General features: G+C 36.8%; 2 protein-coding genes across 9 annotated transcripts; both read right to left on the bottom strand.

Moving 5' to 3' along the window:
* Positions 1-1,151: 1,151 nt before the first annotated feature.
* On the bottom strand, positions 1,152-11,688 carry LOC108340582 (zinc finger CCCH domain-containing protein 13). Of its 8 annotated transcripts, none has more exons than XM_052877405.1 (13): positions 11,153-11,293; positions 7,505-8,191; positions 7,287-7,397; positions 7,113-7,143; positions 6,486-6,519; positions 4,445-4,586; positions 4,283-4,339; positions 3,453-3,550; positions 3,251-3,322; positions 2,899-3,113; positions 2,431-2,588; positions 1,484-1,693; positions 1,152-1,400 (listed from the first exon to the last, which is right to left on the bottom strand). In XM_052877405.1, exons 3-13 carry the CDS (start codon positions 7,311-7,313, stop codon positions 1,362-1,364), a joined length of 1,083 nt encoding a protein of 360 aa, XP_052733365.1. In that variant the 5' UTR covers positions 7,314-7,397; positions 7,505-8,191; positions 11,153-11,293; the 3' UTR covers positions 1,152-1,361. The 8 variants fall into 8 exon arrangements, 5 of the variants coding, with proteins under 5 accessions (XP_052733365.1, XP_052733366.1, XP_017433551.1 ...); XM_052877406.1 differs by having other exon boundaries at positions 7,505-8,262; positions 11,153-11,291; XM_017578062.2 differs by lacking the exons at positions 7,113-7,143; positions 7,505-8,191 and adding an exon at positions 11,506-11,688 and having other exon boundaries at positions 11,153-11,393.
* A 4,314-nt stretch (positions 11,689-16,002) lies between these two features.
* On the bottom strand, positions 16,003-16,620 carry LOC128196721 (uncharacterized). The gene has a single exon (XM_052878232.1). The coding sequence runs from the start codon at positions 16,618-16,620 to the stop codon at positions 16,003-16,005; it is 618 nt and encodes a 205-aa protein (XP_052734192.1).
* Between the last annotated feature and the right edge of the window lie 10,344 nt (positions 16,621-26,964).

Genomic DNA, 26,964 nt, shown 5'->3' with positions numbered 1-26,964 from the left:
TTAATTACAAAACTGTTTATTTTACTTTAATTTTTTACTTTTTTACCTTTTTATCAAAACTCTAAATCCCAACTTTATTTTCACTCACAGTGCGCAACCCCCACCCCCCCATCCCCTCCACCCTCCTCCACAAAATTCTCACTTTCAAATTTTTCTTCTCCCTAGATTCGATTCTTCTAAATTCCTTTTCTCCTCCAGTTCCATTTTTCCCGTAGTTTCCATTTCATTCGTTCTTTCTTCTCCGTTTCGATCTCCTAGTTGTGCGGTGGTGCTGCAGTGTTGGTGCGATGGTGGTGCTTTAGTGGTGCTTCGTGTTTACGTCTATTATGCACATTTTTTCTTTGGTCCACGAGAGAGGTTGGTCATGATAAACATTTCATTTTAATTTTAATGTATTGAAATATGTTGTGTGTTGGATGTTTGGTCGTTTTGATGTTTGGTCGTTTTCTATGTTTGGTAGCTGTGTGTTTGGCCTTAAACAGATGTTGATATCCGTCTACAGATATTGACATTCGTTTAAGACTGCAACGAATACCTATATCCTTTTCCAGCGAATACTCACATTCGTTTAGAGTAATAGGTTTATATATTCAAAAAACCTCACCTTCAACTACAAGAACCTTCTTGCACATTTTTTTTCTTCCACCACTCCAAAGCTTTTTTGCTACTTTCTCTAGTTACTGGAGAACCTTCTTTAATCAATGCTATCTCCAACCAAACACACCACAATATCTCACGCTACACCACCACATTTTCAACAAACAAAAATTAAAGGAAGAAAAAGATTCAAAAGAATTTCATTCAACAGAATCAGTGGAATGTTAGAGAGGTATATTGATTCACGAACATTAACGAAAGTGGATGGTTGTTGGATAAAAAAATAAAAACAAATTAAATATTATTGAGGGCAAAAGGAGAATGGGGAGGTGGAGAAAGTGATGCGTGGTGTTGGAGGGAGCAACTCCCTAATGGAGAAACTTCCCAAACCCATTCTAAATGAAACCCATTCTAAATGAAACGGGCTCTTCTCATGAATTTCATCATTTTAAATTCTCAATAGTCTTGGATATGGAGAACCAAAAAGATGCAGAACTTGCATGTGATAGATACGGTACTTTAAATTCAATGATTAGATCTGGAAAACCAAAAAATATCATAGATAACAAAGAATTACATTTATAACCACATCAAGAAGTCCAACAGAAAATAGATAATCAAGTAGATCCACAAATCTTTCGTTTCTTGTTTCCAATATTGCATCCTATCCACTATTTTCAAATTCTACTGTTCGAGCCACCAAAAGTTAGAAACTGCCAATACTGATTAGACTAAACCACACGTGACCCTGCTGCCTATATTCATCAGCCATCCACATCAACATTCTCGTCGTTACCCTCGTACTGCACATGAAATCGGAGTACTTTTACAAATGTTTCTTAGAAGTGCTTTAAGGATGTAAAATTGGCACCCAAGAAGAACTAACCTGTGAATAATTGCTACGAGGTATCAAAGCTGGGGGAAGCATAAGCAGTGCAGCCTTCACCTTGTATGCCACTCCATTCTCATTTTCTGTATTTGCAGTTTCATTGATATCATTTCCGTTGTAAAGTTCAATATCAACGTCCTCATCAGCCACATGAGCTGCCATGCTAGTTGATGGCACTTCAATCCTAGGTTGCTTCAACTGCATATTCTTAGCGAAAAATAGGAAAGATCATTTTCGATGAAAATAGTCAACTTCAAAAATATTTTTCAAAATGCTTGATAAGCTGTTTGATGTATGAATGGAACAAAACAAGGGAGGACCACAGAGGACAAAACCATGAAGAATGTAACACACTAAAACAACCTGTACTTTTTTAAGTGTGAACGTAGAGGCAGAACAAAAATGGAATTTGTTCCAGTTACAGCTTCAGGAATGATCTCAGAAATCCTAGCCAGTGCATTCAATATTCGTTATGATCTTTATTCCCTCGATTGCTATTTAAGAAAGATATGACGACTCGAAAACAAGCCCGTGCTCGGGTGTCTCCCCTCTTTTGCCTCACTTTTTTGGCACGTCCCTGCTTGATAAGAACACTCTCTCTCCACGTGCTCCCTTAATAAGTCATAACTACCTACAGTTACATTATATCCACTAAATGCCAAAATGATTAAGTATAATGTCATAGTACTATGTCGGTTGACCCCATAACAGATAACTTGGACATATGCCTACCCATGATACTGGCATCACACCTATTCGAACCAATTTACGCGTTGAGGCTAAACAAAGATGAGCATTCCACACTTTGTTATTTCCATATCCAAGCTCAATATACCAGCTTATTATCCATGTTACCTAGATCGTTCTAATTCCTATGACTATGAGGACACGTAATTAATTGAATGTTTGTTATATGAAAAAAGGCTGTTAGAAGAATTCCTTACTCCTCTCTTGTGCCTGCCTTCAGGATCTAGAGCTCTAATAACTTCAGTTCCATTTTCTGGGCCCCTGAGAGACTCATCATTCAATTGATCTGATGTATTCCACCGAGATCGCTTCTTAGTTCTACCTGTCTCAACCGAATGGCCCTCTTTTGATCTATCTGCATGTCCATTACAAGAAAGTAGCATAAATAACAAAACGCTAATACAATAACCAACTCGTGAACAGATTAAAATAAAAAATAATGAAAATGACTGGCGGGATGCAGAGCAAAACACAACAATGAAATCACAAGTATTGACAGCAGATGTCCCTTTCCTCCAAATGAATTATAAGAATGTCATTCGCAGCTTGCAGTTTTTATTTTTAACCTCCTAGTGTTTCGTTTAGCAAATATAGTATTTCTGGAATTCAGGAAGAGTTAAACAAAACCAAATCACTACATTTTCCATAACTACTACTACTACTACCTTGTTTTAAATCTTCCAAAGCATCTCGTTCAATATGCAGCCTTTTTCTGTGGGATGATGCATCATTATGCTCCACATTATGTTTGACAATTGGAAGAAGACCAGTATTTTCACCATTGCTGACAATATCAATGCTTAAATCTTCTTCATTGGCACCAATTTTAGAAATATCCGAGACAAGCTGATCTCCAAACCGTTGAAGTCGGACTTGAGATCTATGAATAAAATGGTGAAACAAACATGAATACAATGGTATGCAGCTAGACAAAGACACAAAGAAAATGAACATTAAAAGACATTGATGCGTACTAGAAGTCTACAAAGCAAAGTAAATTGTAAAAACGAAACTTGCCTCTTCAGTTCATCTTGTAACTGTGACATATGATTGTGAACTCTAACAAACTTCCTTATTCTTGAAGTAATTCTGAGGTTTCAGAGAGAACAGAGAAATGCCAGGAAAGGCAACATCATGTTATCAATAAATGCCAAATTAACGGAGAGGTGTAACAGTTAACAAAAACTATCAACATAAGGATATTGAAACATTCCAGTACCTTTTGCACTCCTCATCCTCTTCGCATAATTGAGCTTCAAGCTCCTGAATTCTAGAATTAAGGCTATCCACTTCTTGAATACTCTCATCAAGGTAGACCTTCAAAAATAAGAATTTGTACATAACAGTTAACAAATAAAAAGGCTTGGTTTAAATTCAACTGCAACTCCAACAGGATAATTAGCATTAGCTCAAGAAACTTTTTTTTTTTTCAAATTAAATTTAGGCAAGCTAACTGGAAGGTTGACTTCATCAGTATTCCCAGGACATCATATGAAACAACATTTCAATATCAGTACCACAATCAAACCTAAAAACAAAAATGTCAGACAAATCATATTTTATATATATTGTATAGTTCTGCAGATAGAAGCAGGACAACTGCTACAATACTTAGAAGACTTGTTTCAATAATCATTTCAAAACCTATTCACAGTCTGTACATAAATTTACACTACAGGAATCAAGAGAAAAACAAAAGTAAATGTTTAATAACATACTAAACAGAGTGATTGATAGAGGATATATCAAAAGCCACTCTTAAAATCATTAGTTAACAAATGATAGGACAAGAAATAACAAGCTGCAATGGCTTGTGATAGTAGAGTAAACAACTCAACATATTAATAACTTAAACCCAATCAATTCCTTAAAAAGAGAGGAAGCATCATTATGCAACCAAATCAAGGAATAAGTTTCAGTAGAACCCCAAACGTGAATGATTTGGAAGTCCAAGAACACTTGTTAAAAATCTAGGTGTTAAAACATTAGATAACCAAGAGAACCACGAGGATGATGTGACAAAATGCAACTATAAGAGATAAAACTAACCTCCAGCTGGAATTTTCGGTTCTGTAGAGCACTGATACCTGAATCTACTTTCTTCAGCTGCAAAAGTTACAAAAATATAAAAACACATGCAATTTTCCATAACAAACTAGGGAATCTTCCACATATTTTTTGCTACAGAAAGATTAAAGAGAGTTTCCAAACCTGCTCCTCAAGTGTATTCCTAGAACCAGAGGAAAGCATTTTTCTTTCTTTAGCTTGATCTTGAACTCTATCTGAGGCTTTCAAATTTCCAGAAGTATCACTTTGACCAGTAATACCCTGTTTTCTCCTATGTCTTCTGTCACTGCAACAGCAATTAATGATATTTATTTTAGACTAAAAATATGAATAAAGGCATATGCTCCAAGAAAAAATGAAATAACATATGCTCCAAGAAAGGCATATTCCACAGTCAAAATATGAAATTCTCTCAACAAGCTCTCAAATATCAAATGTCAAACTTGGGAAACCCTATAACTCTAATTCCAAAAACACCTTTGAACAATTAGGCTGTCATGCACACAGCATGTGACTACTACAAAAGTTTCCATTCCAACAAAAGAATGGAAATTTCATATTCATCAGATCTCAAATAAATACATAGTAGTAAATTTCATGGCACAGAAAATACATATTGTTGATAGGAGGAGCATTAGACTCCACACATATTGGTTTTTGATGATGAATGGTTAATAATGAATAGAAAATGTTCAAATCATTCTTGCACAACATAATTGGTAAACAAATGTTTAAATCATTAACTATGTTTGTGTTAGATGCATCAATCATGAGAGGGTGATTGAAATAGGCCTAAACATATCAAGAATCTATATTTCTGGTAGTATTAATCGATTACATAAGTAATCTAATTCATTAAAAGAAACCAGAACATATACAAAGCAAAAACAGGGCAAAACTGTCTATTATAATCGATTACATAAGTTGCATAATCGATTAAAACAGAGAGATAGGCATAATCTGTTATACAGATAATCTAATCTGTTAGAAAAGGCAAATGGAAGTGAAACAAAGTATAGTGTCATTTTAATCGATTACATAAGTGGTATAATCGATTAAAACAGAAACAAAGGTCTAATCCATTATGCTTGTAACCTAATCTGTTAGGTTAGTTGAAAGAAGTAGTTTTAAGCATAACTGTCAATATAATTGATTATATAAGTGACATAATCAATTAAAACAGAAGCAAAAGCATAATTGATTATGATATTAATCTAATTGATTAAACTGCGATAGGATCTAATTTTCTATACAAATTAGATTAGAGACCTAACTCTTTAACATGTTAATTGGCAAATACTGACATTCTCTCTGAGTTTTGTGTACAGGTTTTCTCAAGAAGAGTTCTTGGAGGTTTTGAAGCTACATTGGTGATCAAAGAATCAAGAAATCCAACAAGACTCATTGGAGCTCATTTGTTCTAATATTTTTGCACTATTGGAGTGTAATCAAATCAGGTTCTTATTCATTTGGTGTGATTTGATACCTGTGCTGGGTAGGCCAGGTTAGAGATTGAGTGTATCATCTCGTGTTGATTGAGAGTGAGTGAATCCTCTCTTGTATTTGTTGTATTCAGATTTGGTGTGGTGAGAATAGCAATTGAGGGTATCATTGTTTTCTTAAACTCAAATCTTGAATTAGTAGATTACCCTCCAATTAAGGTTGTTGAGAAAAGACTAGATTACCCTCCAACTAAGGTTGTTGAGAAAAGACTGGATATAGGCTTGTGAAGAGCTGAACCAATATAAATCTTTGTGTGTTTTAGTCTTTCTTTCATCTTGATTGATTCAAACACCTTTGATTAGTGATTTCAAGATTCTTTAAAGATTTAAAAAGCTTTTGAAATCCAATTCACCCCCCTCTTGGCTTGAGATACAGGGGCTACTTTTCTAACACATATGCTATGCATGTTTCCTTGAACTGGGTAATCTCTTATCTATTATTCAAGAGGCATCAAGTCACCCGCACCTTTCTCCATTCCCCTACCCTTTTAAAGGTTGCCTTCCAATCAATGTTAATTCTTTCTGTAAATGAAATTACAATTCTCACATTTCTATCCCTTAAATATAGGGTATTTTAATTTTAACATATATACATGGAAGAAGAACAGTAATAGACCATTAGTTCCCACAAAAAATTAAAATATGTATACGAAAGTATCCATAATGATTCATGGTTAATTTACCTTTCGTTCTCCAAAGACCTTGGAGGACTGTATTCTGCAAAATTTAATACATGGAACATGAGGAAGAGAACAGACACAAGATCATTGGGTAAAGAAGCATGTGCACATTTCTCTTTGGTGCATGTGTGTATCAACCAACATAAAAAGGTATGATCTTGAGCATGAAGAAATAAAATAACATTTACAATACAAAATGCATACTCATATTTATGTCCAGTTAAACAGATGTTCAATTCATAGTGAAGTAATGAACAGTTTTCATAGCTTGTAGAAAATTGGAAATACAAAAAGAGAATGATTTTCAATGCAAATCTCACGGTTGAAGATCTATGAAAATCTGGAAAATGATAACATCAGACACTAATAGAGTATATGTGATTGTGCTTTTGAATTTCTGTTGTAAGAAATAGATTAGCCTCAACCAGCTGTGGTTAGTTATGCCAGCAGCAGTTTGTTATGCCAGCTGTAATTTCTGTTATCATAACTGCCAATTCTGTTACTTGCTGTTACCCTAAATGCTTGTAATCTCTATACTATAAACACCCAAACTCTATTGAGAGATTCAGAAAATCAATAACAGGAAAACTCTTTAGTCTTTAATTCCTAGTTTCTTTAAATTTTACCTACCATTCAATCTTTGAAGAATGAAGACATCAGCCTACGAACATAAAGCATAAAATTGCCAGTGAGGAAATAAAAATAAATATTTAGTTGACAGAAAAGATGAACCTCTAAGGTACAACCAATTAAGAAATGACACTAAAATTAAGGAGCAAGAAGAACTATAAAGTTGTGTCTGACCACGGATGCTCTGGCGGCCTCTTGCATCTTGAGCTGGTGAGTACCTTCGAGGAGATAAATGCCTTCTTTCAAGTTTATCCCTCAAGTCATTGCCTAAATAGTCTCTCCTACCTGAAATAAAAAACAAACCTCCATTATTGCAAACTAACAAAAAAACAGAAAACATTCCAGAAGATACAAACAGAACGCAATAAATATGAAAATGAAACCAAGCTTACCATTAACAGGAATAACAAGAGAAACATAATAATGTATAGTAATAGTGCCTCCCACGTAAGAGCATAAAGTGGATAGAAACTAGCACCCTCATATTATGACAGATATAGTAAACCCACGCATGTAGCATATACCTTGAAGTGAAATCAAGGTAGCAATGGATAAAGAACATTTCACATCCCCAACTTGATGAGAGAAGTAAGATATAAAATATAATCTCAAAGGTAGGGATATATCCAAGATGCTTAAGAAATAAAAATCCATCAACAAGATATCTGACGCGATTTCTCCAGACATCATCTCCACTAATAATTCCCTTTTGTCAGTGTCCATGTAGCCATAATATTTCAAGAAGTATCAGCCAAAAGGAATAGCATAAGCTCCATACACTCAGGCAGTAGAATTTATAATGAAATGATTGGAAATTTGCTGAACTTGCTTCTGATCGAAACATGATATTAGCAGGCAATCCATGCAAGCCTAAGAAAGATCTGAGGTAACACTGTAGTTCCATAGATTCAAGGAATGAAGCATAAAAAACATTGCCAAGGAATTACAATTTCATGAACAACACCAGCATCGCCTTTAAGATAAACCAATCAGTAGAATGCCTTCTGAAGATCTCTCATCTAAATGAAATATCCATACTGCTGGAAATGCAATAGTCTCAACAAGATAATGTGATCGTCCTACCATTGAATAAATTAATCTGACATTAATCCCATATGCCATTTGTTATTGCATATCTAATCTTCTGTATCTGCTTACATAGAATCAATGGACATATGGACCAGTCCTATTAGATAAGTGACTATTTTGAAGATTACGACATTCAGCTGAACAAATGGAATAACAGAGTGTCAATAAAACAAGCTGGGGGTGTAAAAGTATAGTTTTCAGGATATGTTGTGATAGTGGCACGGGCAACTCATCCCTATATAATTTACAAATTTATTTTCTCACATATTTCTCTTTCAGTATATTTTTTCACTGGTTTATTGTAATTAATCAAATTTTCCATGCAATTTCACCATGTTAGCACAATTATAGGACGAACTTCAGACTGCAATATAAACAGCACCACCTCACATGGATAATAATTATATATAGGGGAATGCTAAACCGAGCACTAAGGGCACGAATCATTAATAAACATTGAATTTTACAAAAATTCATAGTTAACTATGGCATTAAATGAATTTAACTTTAATAATCATTAATACAGTTTTACTTTACTTAGAGGACACAAATATCCATAAGTGTTACACAGCTGTAATTGATAATTTATTTGATGCACACCAAATATTGTTTGTTTCTTTAATAGAGAGGATTTTGTTAAGTTAACAGGAGTGTTGCAAAAAGGTTCTCAAGAAGTCAAAGAAAAGAAACTCAATGAAGTCTCAAATTCACATATATTGGGTTGCTTACTTTTTTTATTTTCGTTTGTTGCTTTCTCTATTAATTTAAACTTTTTTTTACGTTTAATCATATTTTAATTTTTGGAACATTAAAATGAAAGACAAACAGTTAAAAAGAAAGAGAAAATTATTTTATTATTTGATTATGTTTTAACTTTTTGTGTGTGCATCAAATAAATTATCAATTACAGTTGTATAACACTTATGGATATTTTTGTCTTCTAAATAAAGTAAAACTGCATTAATGATTATTGAGGTCAGAATTCATTTAATATCATATTTAACTATGAACTTTTGTAAAATTCAATGTTTATTAGTTATTATTAACCAGTGCCCGGACAATGTTTAGCAGGACCCTAATATATAAAACAAAGAAAGACATAAGATTAGTGTGGACTACAAATAATCCAAGGACACATCTACAAGTCACCTATAACTGGAAGAAGAAACATAGTGAACTCTGCCAATTTGTGTCAAATTCTCATTCTACAACATTGTTTTGAAAACAGCAATTTAGAAAAGAAATTAGCTAATAGAGGCATGTGAAGAAAATATTCAAAACAGGTTCAAGGGTAAAGATATAAAATTACATGAAATGAGATATAGACAATAAATTATAACAAAAAAGAAAGAAGACAGCTTTGATGGACATGAAATTATCTAGCAAATAAATATCAAATGCTATGTTCTGATTCACTGCCTTACACTCAAGGGTGGGGCTATCAGAGGAAAATTCCAAGGAGGGAAAACAAGACTAGAAAGTTGCTGACATTCAACAAATACAGCAGATATACTTCAAATTCCAGTGAATAATTGAAGTGCAAACTAATCACTGAATTACAGTGGTGATGCATATTAAACTAATGAAACTATTCTTTAAATGATTTAATTTAGAGGGAAAAGGCAACATCCAAAGGATAAAAGAACGTGTTACCTCATAATGCTACAAAAAGTGAAACAAAAAGGATTATTACTGCGATAAAGAGCAGCCAAAAAAGCCAAAGACAGGTAATTATCACTCCTATGCATCTCACTCCATCTTTCCAATGCTAATAAAAATTATTCTACTGTAATCTCTACTCCTAAAAATAAACAAGAATAAAATCCTACAAGAAAACAACGGTGGACTGATATCAAAAAGCATCTCCAATATTTTCCCCCATTTTTATCCACAGAATAAGAATTTCTGAGCCCCTTGATGTATTGGGTGTGAATTTGCAGTTACAGATATTGTTATACAGAGGCTTACATTAGCAAGCAGAAATCGTGGTGGAAAGAGCCACACAAGTGGAAGGAGGTCTTGGCTGTGGATGGAATAAAATTGATAGATGACATATGAACACTTAGTATTACCACTTTGGCAGGATAGGTTAATTAAACAGTGGAAAAGAGATTATTTATAAATGGATTAAGTACTATTAACTTCATTAACGTATCAAAAAAATGATGACCAACGATGACGAAACTGATTATAATATGAAGGACATAATAATTACAAAAAACACCAATAACATGCTCTAAATTTCTGTATTGCATTATCATCCACCCTGTCATTAAGACTTACTTATTTTTCAAGTTCCAAGCACATATACTGCGACCAAAAGCCTTTAAATTTAAAAGGCTCCATGATATCAAACAATTAACTAAAATGCACTGATTTGTCCATCACTTATTTCTTTTCTATGCAGTTTCCTTGTCCATAAAGTTACACTCAAATAAAAGATCTCAACACCTTCAAACACAAACAAACTTCCTCCTTCAATCATAATTCTTCTTACCACACATAACCAGGCATAAACTTGTGTAAGGGTGTGTTTCGAAGTTAAATTGCAGAGGAAAGGGAACAAAAACTTTCATTGTTTATAAATATTTTAATTTCATAAGTCTTTTAACAGTGAAAGAAATAATATGATAGTTTAGTGCACGAACTCCTAATATTTTGTTTATTTGTACAAAATATAATTCTCTAAATCCAATAATTAAAAAAAATCCTCCATTCATTTCTCTCCAAAATCACACTCCCCATCAGACTCTGACGAGCTGCTACTCGAAACCCCATGCAGGAAATGTCGCAATACTCATCAAACATCCCTCAACTAACATCAACACACATAATCTACAGTCCAACTTACCTCAATTCACAATATATAGACTAAACTAATCAATAATTACAATAACATAATAATAAAACAATTGCACTATGTATGAGCAACGCAAACTAGAAAACTATACCACTAAATGAGCCAGGGAATCGTCGAAGCTCGGCACTCCCATGCGCAAAGGAGCAATTATGGCGATTGCAGCGACCTCTCTGATACAGAACACATAACTTCGTCTTGAACTGCTTTCGCTCAACCATCGTCAACTATGTTTTGAGCAATGATTCGATAAATAATATTCAATTGGATTCAACTGCGCGAAGAAGACGTAACCCTAATCCTTATTCCCCAACATTTCACCAACGGCGTGGATGCTGAGAAAACGAGAACGGAATAATAAGGTAAAAAAATGGAAAAAAAATAGAAGATAATTAAAAATTAAAAAGTACTTGTCTGGTTCGTTCCGTGCAATTTGGTGAGAGTTACCTTGAAGACGAAGATTGAGAGAAAAAAATCGCGAGAAGTTGCACTTTTACACTGAAAGCAGTTCCTTAAGCTTCACCACAAATGGTTTTTCTTCATCGACGACTTGACTTTGTTACTTGCCTCCACTCGCCTATTTTCTCAATTCAGATGTACGGCTCTTGTTAGGGCTTTCGAAAATTGGAATGAGAGAAAATATATATATTTAGTATATAAATTAGTATAAGTAAATATTTTTAATGTATAGATTGTAATTTAAATATATGATGAATAATCTATTGTTATCTTAATTATTATTTTTTAAACTCTTTTCTTAATTATAAATGACAGATTAGAAAATATACGTGGTTTAAAAAAATTCTAGAGAAGCTATCATTTGAAAAATATAATTGAAAACATTCTAGAACAATTTTTATGTAAGATATATTCAAGAATTTTAATTTGTTGAAAATATGTTAATAATATTACGTGTCATAGGAGACTGGTTGGGAAAATATGTCTTGTTTAGTTAAGTAATAGTTTCTCATTATTCCACTTAATTACAGTTGACATGAAATAATCAGCGTTTAATTATGAATTATTGATAGTATTTGTATTTATTAATTTTGGTTGTACATCTAATTGTTTTTAAAAAACAATCCTACAAATTACACTGTTTGAATGAGAGTTTAGTGAACAAATGATTTAAAAGTTCTACTAACATTACCATTCCAAAAAATAATTAAATAAAACATTAGTTAATGCGTGTCCTTTTTTATGAAACTTTATGTAGATGTAAAAGTTGTAAGAAAATATTAAAATTAATTGAAAAATTAAAATTCACGAGATGATAAAAATATTTATACAACCATATATTAATATTAAATAGTTAATATTTATACACAAATTATTTGCGGTAGCTATTTTATACTCAAATCATAGCATGTAATTTAATACCTACGGTTGAATATCATATTATTTGTACTTTAAAATATTTATTACTCATAAAAACAAAATTTAAAATTTTATTTATATTTTACGAAATTAAATTTAATTAAAATTAAAACTTTAGGGTTAAATATGTTTTTAGTCCCTAAACTATTGGCCGTTTCTGGTTTTCGTCCCTCTTTCAAAGTAAGGTACGATTTGGTCCTCAATCTTTAAAAACGAGGACTAAAAACGAACGTTTTAGTCGAAAAAACGAACGTTTTGAGGACTAAAACGAGGACTAAAAACAAAATTTTGAGGACTAAAACGAACGTTTTTTAAAGATTGAGGACCAAATCGTACCTTACTTTGAAAGAAGGACGAAAACCAGAAACGGCCAATAGTTTAGGGACTAAAAACATATTTAACCCAAAACTTTATTTAGATTGTATGAGTTAAGTTTAATTAAAATTTATATTATATTATATTTTATTTTTTAATTTTATTTTAAAAATTATCAAATATTTTGTCTTAATATATCTATGGATATTAAATATCTATGAGTGTGGATATCCATGAAAATAAGTAGATATGATATCTCGAATATCCACAAGTTTTAAAAAAATTGTATCTAGTTTTTAAATTAGTATCGGATGAGTAATAACATGAATATCAAATTGAATGTATTTTTATGTCAAATAATAGATAAACATTATTTATGTCCTACTGATTTTCAGGAACTTTAGCTTAATACTTTTTTCATTGAATAATTAGGTAGTTTAATATATTTTTTTGTTTTTGTTTTACTATTTAAATAAATGAGTATAGCCTTTAAATTAAGAATAATAAAAGTATATAAGAAATTAAAAAAAATAAATCGATTTAAGCATGGGTTTAATAAATAAAAGGATGTTTGTCTTTGTTAATAACTAAAAGTGAATGTATTTTAGTCTGCAAATGTGGCTTTGGTTGTAGGTTTTGCAAAACAAAATATTATTTTTAGATTTTTACACTTTTAGGTTTTCCTTTTTCTGTCTTTACCATTAGTTGTAACGTCCCAATTATATACATCATGCATATATAATAAAGACGTCATCATGCATAATATAGGAAAGCAGTCAAGAGTAATTTAAGGATTACAGTCATCCTCAGAATAGTGCGGAATTGACAACAAGAGTATTAAAATTTCTCCATGAAAATCACGGAGAATTTAAAACTTAAGACACACACAAATGTAATTAAACGAGTTCACGAAATAAGAATTAGTAATGCTAGGTTGCAGCACTGCCGTCTCCATCAAGAGCTGCTCCCAAGGTATCCTCCCCGCCATCTGCTCCCATCCAAGTGGATGATCATCGCCAAATAACGTATCCAAATTGGCACACAACACAAACAATGCAAGGGTGAGCTAGAGATAAAAAGCATGTTATCATACATAGATTCATATGAAAGAACAGTAAACTGACATCACAAGATTTGTTACTTTATACCCCGACTTGTTACTTTATAGACCGACTCGTCCGGACTAGAATGATTACCGAGCTATGGCGGGTCTTGCACTCGTGGTGGTTTTATGGAACTTGAGCACTACCGCTCTGGCACTACCGCCTGGTGAAACTTTGGGGCACTCCCGCCCGGCCACAATCACGAGGTTAATCCGTTATCACTCACCTTGGATCATATGGAAGCACCCAAGACTAGGACCTCCTGCTACTCCTCACCACATGGTTCAATCCTCTCTACATGAGAAGAAAGACCATTGGAGCTTCAGGATGACCCCCAAAACTAAGCTACCATGTAATCATTCTATACAACCCCAAAACACCACCATGTATCCTCTCCTTGAGGATCATGGAATTACGTCCATGAATCATATTGTTACTCTGAAACTTAACCACAATTATGAATAATCAGATACCGCCATATTAACACAACAAATCCGACATATTTCATACATTCACATATTTCATGTCATAGATAATATTTCAAACATTGGTACATAATTCAATCCAAAAGCAAAGGAACTTAAAATTCAACATATTTGTAAAATACTATTTGGACAAGTACTATTCACTGCATACTATTGGACGAACGCTCACTCAATGTTTTAAGGACGAACGCTCACTTCTATATCCAGGACGAACGCTCAAATCACTGTGTTAAGGACGAACGCTCACTTCAATATTTAGAACGAACGCTCAATGGCCGAACGCTCACTGAACGAACGCTCAACTATTTGGACGAACGCTCAACTATTTAAACGAACACTCAACATGTAACTAAGGACGAACGCTCACTGGACGAACGCTCTAGGACGAACGCTCACTAGACGAACGCTCACTTGGACGAAGGCTCACTGGAACGAACGCTCGCTGGGAAGGACGAACGCTCTAGGACGAACGCTCACTGGACGAACGCTCGCTGGACGAACGCTCACTTGGACGAAGGCTCACTGGAACGAACGCTCGCTGGGAAGGACGAACGCTCTAGGACGAACGCTCACTGGACGAACGCTCGCTGGACGAACGCTCACTTCAATATTTAAATAATACCGAACGCTCACAAACTAAGGCCGAACACTCACAAAATAAGGCCGAACGCTCAAGATCAATTACTTAGGCCGAACGCTCGACTACCGAACACCAAATTCAATACTGGACGAGCGCTCAAAGATCAAACCTTGACAAGACCGAACGCTTACTATTTATACATACAGAAACAAAATCTACTAAGACCGAATGCTAATATCACTAAAACTCAACAAGAACGAATGCTAACGAACTCCTAACAGTATGAGACCGAACGCGCAACTTGGACGAACGTTCAATATCTGGACGAACGTTCTTAGGCATTTGGACGAACGCTTAGCAGGCCGATTGGACGAACGCTCAGCAGGCCTCTTCCTTGGATGAACGTCCAATTCTTACAAATTGGACGAACGCTAACTGAAAACCATAAATGGACAAACGTTCCTAGCTATTGTGGACGAACGTCCAATTTGAAACCAAATTGGACGAACGCTCGATAATTTGGACGAACGTCCAATTTGAAGCCAAATTGGACGAACGCGCCTGTAGAATTTCAGAATTGGCAGAAACCCAGAAACGAAACCAGAACCCAATTATTCATCCCATTCTTCCCAGATTTGCATCAAATACAACATATATCATCAATTAAACAAAAGATCTAGCTCCCCTTACCTCTTGAAGACTTCTTTGAATTTATCTCCAAAGGGTTTGATCTCCTTCCAACTTCAAAAGTTCTCCACTTCTCCTCTTTCCGAGAACTTGCAGCCACTCTTCCACTCCTCAAGATGCAGCACCAAAGCCTCCTTGCACTTCAACAGCTCTCCACCTCACGTTCTCTCAGTTTTGCAAGAATGATTTCCACCCCAAGCGCAGAACCCATACTCCCTTTTTATCTCCCACAAGCCTCCCATTTTTCCTTTCTATGGGGAAGCAACGTTGGTTGTCTCCTTGTGGCCAACGTTCCTTCCTTCCCCCCTTTGTTTTGTCTTTTTTTTTTTTTTTTTTTTAAAGTACGATTCCTTACATTCTCCCCAACAACAAAAATTTTCGTCCTCGAAAATTGCGTTTATTGAAATAAGTGGGGGTATGTTTCTCTCATCTCATCCTCCAATTCCCATGTGGAGTCGCCTATTCTACCATTCCAGATGACCTTGACGAGTTTGACAGTTCTCCCTCTAAGTTGTTTATTTTGGCTCTCTTCAATCCTCACAGGTTGCACTTCTACCGACAGATCCTCTCTGACTTGCACATTTTCCGCTTCAAGTATATGAGAAGAATCAGACACATATTTTCTGAGCTGGGATACATGGAATACCGGATGCAAGTTTGCTAACTGGGGTGGCATGGCTATCTCATAAGCTACCGACCCTAAACGTCGTAGGATCTGATAGGGGCCAAGATACTTAGGAGATAACTTCCTAACCCGAATTGCTCTCCCTACACCGGTAGTCGGAGTCACTCGGAGGACTACATGATCCCCAACTGCAAATTCTAACGGCCGGCGCCTCCGATCAGCATAGGACTTCTGCCTATTCTGTGATGCTCGCATCCTTTCTTGTATAAGTTTTACCTTCTCTGTAGTCTGCTGAACTATTTCTGGTCCTGTCAAAATTGCTTCTCCATCCTGAAACCAACAGAGAGGTGTTCTGCAGCGTCTTCCATACAGGGCTTCAAACGGAGCCATACCAATACTGGCATGATAACTGTTATTATAAGTGAACTCAACCAGTGGTAATATCTCATCCCATACTCCTAGGTGGTCCAAAATACAAGTCCTCAACAAATCTTCAAGCGATTGGATTGTCCGCTCGGACTGGCATCTGTTTGGGGATGATAGGCCGAGCTCATCTGTAGTCTGCTTTCCATTTCACTCTGAAGGGTTTGCCAAAACCTGGATGTGAACCTCGGGTCTCTATCTGATACAATACTCGAAGGCACTCCATGCAACCTTACTATCTCCTTAACATATAGTTGTGCCAACTTTGTCATAGACATTCTCAAATCAATTGCCAAGAAGTGAGCACTCTTGGTCAATCGGTCCACTATTACCCATATTGCGTCATGTTTTCGAATAGTGCGTGGCAAATGGGTAACAAAGTCCATCGCAATGCTATCCCATTTCCATTCGGGAATCTCTAACGGTTGCAACAAACCTCCAGGTCTTTGATGTTCCACTTTTGCCTTTTGACAAGTCAAGCAAGAAGCCGAAAACTGTGCCACGTCCCTCTTCATACCCGACCACCAGAAGGACTTCTTGAGGTCTTGGTACATCTTTGTCATGCCTGGATGCATGCTAAAACGGCTTTTGTGACCCTCCTCAAGGATTAACCTCTTCATTTCTGAATTGCTAGGGATACATACTCTGCCTTTGAACCTTAAGATACCATCAGTCCCCAATGCAAAATCTTTTCCTTGTTCCGTCCCAATCAAACTGGATGACGTTTGGAGCTCAACATCCTTCGACTGCTCTTCTTTAATACGCTTCAATAAGTCATTGGACACCACCAAATTACTGCATCTGATGCTGTCAGCTTCAAATTCTACCTGCAACCTCAAATCTCTGAAGCTTTTTACTAACTCAAGCTCTCTGATCATTAAGGCTGAAATATGCACTGACTTCCTGCTCAAAGCATCCGCCACCACATTTGCCTTCCCAGGATGGTATAAAAGATCAAAGTCATAGTCCTTAAGGAACTCCATCCATCTCCTTTGTCTCATGTTAAGCTCCTTCTGATCAAAGAGATATCTCAGGCTCTTATGATCACTAAACACCTGAAATTGCGCACCATACAGGTAGTGTCTCCGAATCTTCAAAGCAAAAACTACAGCTGCTAACTCCAAGTCATGAGTGGGGTAATTCTTCTCATGAACCTTGAGTTGTCTTGATGCATACGCCACTACTTTCTTCTCCTGCATCAGTACACACCCTAATCCCTGATGAGAGGCATCACAGAAAACTTCAAAAGGTTTACCTGTGTCAGGGATAACCAAAACTGGTGCACTAGTCAATCTGTTCTTTAGCTCTAGAAAGCTAGTCTCGCAACGATCTGTCCAAACAAAAGGTTGATCCTTCCTAGTCAGTTGTGTCAACGGCGCCACAATCCGGGAAAAATTCACAATAAAACGGCGATAGTAGCCTGCTAAACCCACAAAGCTCCTGATTTCTGTAACCGTCTTAGGTCTCTCCCACTGAAGTACTGCTTGCACCTTAGCGGGATCAACAGCAATTCCTCCAGCCGAAATCACATGTCCAAGAAAAGGAACCTCTTCCATCCAAAACTCATACTTGGACAACTTGGCGTACAATTTTCTTTCTCTCAGCACTTCCAGCACTGCCCTAAGGTGATCTTCATGTTCTTCCCGAGTTTTAGAATAAACCAGGATGTCATCTACAAACACCACCACAAACTTGTCCAAGAAGGGTCTGAAAATTCGATTCATATAGTCCATGAAAATGGCTGGAGCATTAGTCACACCAAAAGGCATAACTACATACTCATAGTGGCCATACCTGGACCTGAATGCCGTCTTCTGCACATCATCGGCTTTCACTAAAATTTGATGGTAACCCGACCTCAAATCAATCTTGGAGAATACCGTAGCTCCGTGCAATTGATCCATCAGATCATCGATCCTCGGCAATGGATACTTGTTCTTGATCGTCAACTTATTCAACTGTCGATAGTCAACGCACAACCTTGAGCTACCATCCTTCTTCTTTACTAGCAACACTGGTGCACCCCACGGCGAAGCACTCGGCCGGATAAATTGTTTCTCTAACAGCTCTTCAATCTGCTTCTTTAACTCAGCCAGCTCAGCTGGAGCCATCCGATAAGGGGCTATGGATACTGGTCCTGCTCCTGAGACAAGATCGATAGAGAACTCCACTTCTCGCGGAGGAGGTAAACCAGGAACTTCTTCAGGGAAAACATCCATGAAGTCATTCACAACCAGAAGGTCTACACTCTGGTTCACAAGAGCTGAAAAGTTTACATTGGGAGTCCCATCCTCATGGAACATGATTAGGAAACAACTGGCACCCTCGAAGATGTCTTGCTTCAATGCGCCGAGTGATAACGACAAGTCTTCATCTTCTTTGGGAAATATTAACTTCTTACCACCGCAATCTAAAAGAATACGATTGGCTGCTAACCAATCCATTCCCAGAATTACCTCTAGCCCCTGCAGAGGTAAGCAAATAAGGTTCACTATGAACCTGCGCCCCTCTACCTCGATAGAACATCTAGAGCACACATTAGATGTTCTAACTAACCCAGCTGCTGGTGTAGACACCACCAGATCACACGGAAGCTCTCTGACAACTAAACCAAGCCTCTCTACACAAGCCTTAGACACAAAAGAATGTGTCGCTCCCGAGTCAAACAACGTCACACACGAGGCTCCAAATAACAAACAACTGCTGACAATTAAATTACCTGCACTGGTTGCCTCAGCCCCAGTCAACGCATAGACTCTCCCGGTTGCCTGAGGTCTGTGTCCACTCCTCTGAATAGATCTGTCAGCCTGGCGTGGTTGTGGTCCTGCCCTCCTAGTAGTAGGACAGTCTCTGGCATAGTGTCCCTCTTGCCTGCAGATATTACACCTCCTGTACCCTTCTAACTGAGGGCAAGACATCTGGAGGTGTGGTCTACCACACTTGAAGCATCTAACGGAACTGGCAAACCTGGATTGCCCCGATGACTGCGAGGATGAACTCCTGGACCTGAAGGAAGAAGGTCTAGAGAAAGGGGTCCTTCTAGAACTGGAGTCTCCTCGGGGTATCACAGGTCCACCAACCCTAAGTGGTTGGCTTGGTTGTCTCTGAGGTCCTTCTGGTTCTCCCTTAGTCTTTTCCATATCACGGGCCATCTCTACCAATGCGGAGAATTCTCTGATGCGCAATCCTTTCACCAGTAACTTTATATCCTTCCTCAAGCCATTCTCAAACTTGCGACACTGCCATTCTTCATTTATTGACATGGTGGTGAAGCGAAGCAGGTGTTTAAAACGATCTGCATACTCCGATACTGATCTGTTGCCCTGAGTCAACTCAAGAAACTCTACCTCTTTAGCATACCTGACACTATCTGGGAAGTATTCAGTGTAGAATTTAGTTCTGAACAACTCCCAAGTGATAGGAGTCTCGTTCCTCTCCAAGATCGTCTTCACACTGTTCCACCAATGTCCAGCTTCTCCTGTCAGCAAGTACTGGGTGTAGGTCAGCTTCTTCTCATCCGGACATCCTTTGGCTTCATAGATTCGCTCCATATCTTGGAACCAATGATCGGCCTCATCAGAACTGCACTTGCCACTAAACTTGGCGGGATGATGTTGGAGAAAACTCTCCAAACTCCACTCCTGAACTGGAACGGTAACAGAGGAAGAAGCACCCGGAGAAGGTCTTCCATTAGCCATCATTTCCATGAGGTACCTCTGAGTGTCTTCAGCTGATACTCTTGCAGCTTCTAGGTTCTGAAGAGCGATGGTGTTTTGTCCCACCAATGCAGCATTCTGAAGTTGCATAGCCTCAAGTACAGCCTCCAGTCTTGTGGTGTTCTCAGAAGGCTCCGATTGAGAAGGAGGAGAAGGAGATGGTCTAGGTGCCATTTTCTGCTCATACAGAGAAAACACCATTAGTCCAACCCAAGGAAACAAGGAAAACCATCCGACACAAGGCTAAGAGTACACAGCACAAGCAAAGTACACACATACCCTACAGGATCCTCTAAGGACAGAAACTGCTCTGATACCATCAATGTAACGTCCCAATTATATACATCATGCATATATAATAAAGACGTCATCATGCATAATATAGGAAAGCAATCAAGAGTAATTTAAGGATTACAGTCATCCTCAGAATAGTGCGGAATTGACAACAAGAGTATTAGAATTTCTCCATGAAAATCACGGAGAATTTAAAAGTTAAGACACACACAAATGTAATTAAACGAGTTCACGAAATAAGAATTAGTAATGCTAGGTTGCAGCACTGCCGTCTCCATCAAGAGCTGCTCCCAAGGTATCCTCCCCGCCATCTGCTCCCATCCAAGTGGATGATCATCGCCAAATAACGTATCCAAATTGGCACACAACACAAACAATGCAAGGGTGAGCTAGAGATAAAAAGCATGTTATCATACATAGATTCATATGAAAGAACAGTAAACTGACATCACAAGACTTGTTACTTTATACCCCGACTTGTTACTTTATAGACCGACTCGTCCGGACTAGAATGATTACCGAGCTATGGCGGGTCTTGCACTCGTGGTGGTTTTATGGAACTTGAGCACTACCGCTCTGGCACTACCGCCTGGTGAAACTTTGGGGCACTCCCGCCCGGCCACAATCACGAGGTTAATCCGTTATCACTCACCTTGGATCATATGGAAGCACCCAAGACTAGGACCTCCTGCTACTCCTCACCACATGGTTCAATCCTCTCTACATGAGAAGAAAGACCATTGGAGCTTCAGGATGACCCCCAAAACTGAGCTACCATGTAATCATTCTATACAACCCCAAAACACCACCATGTATCCTCTCCTTGAGGATCATGGAATTACGTCCATGAATCATATTGTTACTCTGAAACTTAACCACAATTATGAATAATCAGATACCGCCATATTAACACAACAAATCCGACATATTTCATACATTCACATATTTCATGTCATAGATAATATTTCAAACATTGGTACATAATTCAATCCAAAAGCAAAGGAACTTAAAATTCAACATATTTGTAAAATACTATTTGGACAAGTACTATTCACTGCATACTATTGGACGAACGCTCACTCAATGTTTTAAGGACGAACGCTCACTTCTATATCCAGGACGAACGCTCAAATCACTGTGTTAAGGACGAACGCTCACTTCAATATTTAGAACGAACGCTCACTCGACGAACGCTCAATGGCCGAACGCTCAATGGCCGAACGCTCACTGAACGAACGCTCAACTATTTGGACGAACGCTCAACTATTTGAACGAACGCTCAACATGTAACTAAGGACGAACGCTCTAGGACGAACGCTCACTAGACGAACGCTCACTTGGACGAAGGCTCACTGGAACGAACGCTCGCTGGGAAGGACGAACGCTCTAGGACGAACGCTCACTGGACGAACGCTCGCTGGACGAACGCTCACTTGGACGAAGGCTCACTGGAACGAACGCTCGCTGGGAAGGACGAACGCTCTAGGACGAACGCTCACTGGACGAACGCTCGCTGGACGAACGCTCACTTCAATATTTAAATAATACCGAACGCTCACAAACTAAGGCCGAACACTCACAAAATAAGGCCGAACGCTCAAGATCAATTACTTAGGCCGAACGCTCGACTACCGAACACCAAATTCAATACTGGACGAGCGCTCAAAGATCAAACCTTGACAAGACCGAACGCTTACTATTTATACATACAGAAACAAAATCTACTAAGACCGAATGCTAATATCACTAAAACTCAACAAGAACGAATGCTAACGAACTCCTAACAGTATGAGACCGAACGCGCAACTTGGACGAACGTTCAATATCTGGACGAACGTTCTTAGGCATTTGGACGAACGCTTAGCAGGCCGATTGGACGAACGCTCAGCAGGCCTCTTCCTTGGATGAACGTCCAATTCTTACAAATTGGACGAACGCTAACTGAAAACCATAAATGGACAAACGTTCCTAGCTATTGTGGACGAACGTCCAATTTGAAACCAAATTGGACGAACGCTCGATAATTTGGACGAACGTCCAATTTGAAGCCAAATTGGACGAACGCGCCTGTAGAATTTCAGAATTTGCAGAAACCCAGAAACGAAACCAGAACCCAATTATTCATCCCATTCTTCCCAGATTTGCATCAAATACAACATATATCATCAATTAAACAAAAGATCTAGCTCCCCTTACCTCTTGAAGACTTCTTTGAATTTATCTCCAAAGGGTTTGATCTCCTTCCAACTTCAAAAGTTCTCCACTTCTCCTCTTTCCGAGAACTTGCAGCCACTCTTCCACTCCTCAAGATGCAGCACCAAAGCCTCCTTGCACTTCAACAGCTCTCCACCTCACGTTCTCTCAGTTTTGCAAGAATGATTTCCACCCCAAGCGCAGAACCCATACTCCCTTTTTATCTCCCACAAGCCTCCCATTTTTCCTTTCTATGGGGAAGCAACGTTGGCTGTCTCCTTGTGGCCAACGTTCCTTCCTTCCCCCCTTTGTTTTGTCTTTTTTTTTTTTTTTTTTTTTTTAAAGTACGATTCCTTACATTAGCCATAACTGATTCAAATTGAACATGAAAAATATTAATTAAAGTAATAAAAAATAATTGAAATTAAGATCATTAGATTACTTTCAGTTGCTGATAAAAAAAATAGATTATTTCAGATGCATTATCTGATTAAAATTATATTTATTATTTCATATAAACTATTCAATTACATATATATAATTTAATTATATGATTTATTTAAATTTTTAATATATTATCAAAAGTTATTTTGCAATTTTAGTGATTCAATGTTCAAGAAATAGACCGATAGCAAACATTTGAATTACTACAAGCTACAATCTACAACCTACATGAACGAGACAAATTAAGATGTATTACAATCAAACTTCAATAAAAAAAATAGATTTTCTTCTAAAGTAGAGAATGATGATTATAATTTGTCAAAGTCACGGACTCGATCGATCACATGTTAGTTACTTAAGTTAGTTCAACCTGATTTATTTATTAGCGAATTAGAAAAATTTAAATTTGGCTCGACTTATCACGGATTAGCGAGTTAAACGAGTTGGTTTACTTGCTCACTTAATTACTTTCTTTTTAAATAAAAAAATTTAAAAATTTTTGTAATTCAAATTTAAATAAATTTGATCCCAAAAATTATGTTAAACTCAAGACAATTCAAAATAATACTAATTCAAAATAATACTCAATAATGACGTAGTGTGAGTTAGTCTCCAACATTAAATAAAAATGACAAATAAAAAGATAAAAGAAAATTATTGCATTAAATTTTGAGTTGAAGTCACCATTATGACATTTTTACAAATTGTTGCAATTGTTTTTTGGATTTCCTCCAAATGGTAAGCACAAACCACATACTAGGCCGTTGGACCAACCTTTTTAGTGTGTGATTTATTTAATTTTCTTTAAAAAAAAGTGAAGCACACTCTAAAAAGAATATAAATTTAGTTTCTGTTGATCACAACTTCGTTAAAGTCAACTTAGTAAGTCTTAACACCATATAAAAGATTCTTTTTTTCAAATAAGAAAATTAAAAAGTATAAAATTATTTTTAATTTTGTTTATAAATGAATATTTATATTAGTATTGGTTTAACAAAAATAATTCAAATGAATATTAAAAATAAATAAATAAAGTCGATATTAATTAATATAAATATTAAAATAAATAACTCAATAGAATGTTAAACTAAATAAGTATTAAACATAAATAAATTAATATTAATTAAGTGAATATTAATTTAGAAAATATTAAAAATAAATAAGATTAATGTTCATAAAACAAATTGTGAGATCTCGGAAAATTAACCCATGATTATACTGTCTAATCTGTCATTAATGCACTGCTGAGTCACCTGGCTGCTTCCATAAATGCACCGCGCCACACGTCCAGTGCATTAAAAACGCACTTTGCACTGCATGCACGAGCGCCATGTGTCACGTTAGAAGCTTCGGAAGTCAGAAGTGGGAGTGCAGGTGTCAGCAGAGGAGACGCTCGTTCGTTTGGGCGTGAAAATTAACAAAACTGAGTTTCGAAAAACGCTCTCTCACCTGCACGCACTCTTCTTCTTCCTCAGAACCAAAACCCTTCATTTTCTCTAACTTCTCTCTAGAACCAGTTCACCTTCTCTCTACTGTAACTCATCATCTCCTTCTCCGATCACGTTTCAGAACCGTAGAAACACTCCTGGAGACGTGAGCGTCATTCTGGACCGAACAGAATTTGGATCGGAACTGGTAAGTCCTCGTCGCTAACCGTTCGTTCTTTTGGTTTCATGCGAACCCTAGTTCTGGTTGCATGCATGGGTTATAGGTCTGAGTTGTTTATTATTTCTGGTATTTAGATTGAGTGCAAGTTGTTAAGCGAAACCTGAGGGTAGGACGCTGTTAGAGGTCGCACTAAAACCTTGCTTGTTGGGAGTACACTGCTATCCAGGTAAGGGAAGCTTAATAATTTAGTTTATACGTAGATGATTGTGTGCAAGCATGATAGAAATAGAATGTATGAGATGTATGCTGTGTTTGAGTATGTCTGAACGATCGCTGTTATGTATGAATGAATATGGTATGTGTTGGTTGATACGTATGAATTGGATAATGGATGATTATTGCATAGTATGATTTATTAATATGAATTCTATATAGTATGTGAATTAAATGATGAATCAAAAATTATAAGATTATGAATCGTATGAGAAATGTTAAGTTTAGATGAAGATGAAAATCTGAATATAATGATTCTACCATATGATAAAATACGTTCGTCATCGTACGGTCTTATACAGTTCGGTTTCTAGTCAATTGCTTAAAAAGGAATTCTTTTATTTGAAAAGAGTTCTGAAATTGAACGAGCGTCCCATGAAACACTATGTTGAGCGATCGGCTCAGCCTAGTGGCAATCTTGTAAATTAAATTTAAGTCATTATCCCTTATATTTATAAAATAGTAGCGCTCGGTCTTATACCAAGCGTTCGTCTTAAGTAGCGCTCGGTCTTACACTAAGCGTTCGTCCTAAATAGCGCTCGATCTTATATCTAGCGTTCGTCCTGAGAAGTGTACGGTCTTATACCGAACGCTCGTCCATACCTTTGAATTGTAGAACGTACGTAAATAGCGTTCGTCTCAAATTATCAGTAAATGAATATTCACTTTCGGTCATTGACTGACAGTCGATCCTGTTGAACAAATTGTCCTCGTTATAACTAGATAATCTTCTTTTGATATCTCTATCCATTTAAATTGGTCTAAAGTCTTTGAACCTCAATTATTTTTTTTAAACATTATGTTATATCTCTAAGAGTCGGTTCATTCAACTGATTCTAGTAGTGGTCACGTTCGTCATGTAAAATGCGTCAGCTTTATTCTTTTGAAAAGAAGACCTTTCGGTCTCACTCTTGACGTTCGTCCTCGTTGTGTAGAGGATTGAACGCTCGTCTTTTTATGGAAGTGGAACATAGAATGAAAATATAAATAAAAGGAAGTATTAAGATGTGCGAACACTATAAGAATGGAAATTATGATTGTGGTATTTGAACGAGCGTTCCATGGAGGAACGACTCTCATATATATTGAATATTAAATTTGGTAAAGTATGACTGTGGATAAGTTAAGACTCGCTGTCCATCCTGATGTTCCGTGAGTACTATCTTCATGTAGAGGAAGTATGTCATGTGTGGGAACGGTAGGAGGTCCTTAGTCCATAAGTTAACATGGGCGACGTAAGAACGGACTGACCTCGAGTGACAGTTGTTTGGTGTATCCCAGTTACTACATCACTCGGGTGGACGCTTGTAACTACACAGATTCATACATGTCCGGACGGTCGGTCTAGTATCTATATATATATATATATATATATATATATATATATATATATATATATATATATATATATATATATATATATAAATGTATGTGGGATGATGTATATGTTGAGTTATGTGTTTGAATGATCTGAAATGTTAATACATGTGTTGACGTATGAATTAAATTACTTAAGCTTACCCTTTCGTTTTTCCTTGTGTTGTCGTATTGTCTATGTACGTTCGTCCTGTCAATGCAATGATCATCCGTGTGGATGTGAGCAGATGGAGGAGCGTCACTTGAAGAAGTGCTAGAAGAAGAAAATTTGGAAGACGCAAATCTGGTAGATGTGGAAGTTAAAGCCGAGCCTTAGAGCGCTCGCGTATTGTATATTGTTAGTTTATTAGTTTTATTTTTGAACGTTCGGTCATAGTTTTGTAAGGCCGTTCGTCTCCGAACTCTT

Source organism: Vigna angularis, chromosome 5, assembly GCF_016808095.1.
Source record: "Vigna angularis cultivar LongXiaoDou No.4 chromosome 5, ASM1680809v1, whole genome shotgun sequence".
Taxonomy (NCBI): domain Eukaryota; kingdom Viridiplantae; phylum Streptophyta; class Magnoliopsida; order Fabales; family Fabaceae; genus Vigna; species Vigna angularis.
The sequence above is the reverse complement of the archived record's forward strand: the minus strand, read 5'-3'. Positions and strand labels throughout refer to the sequence as shown.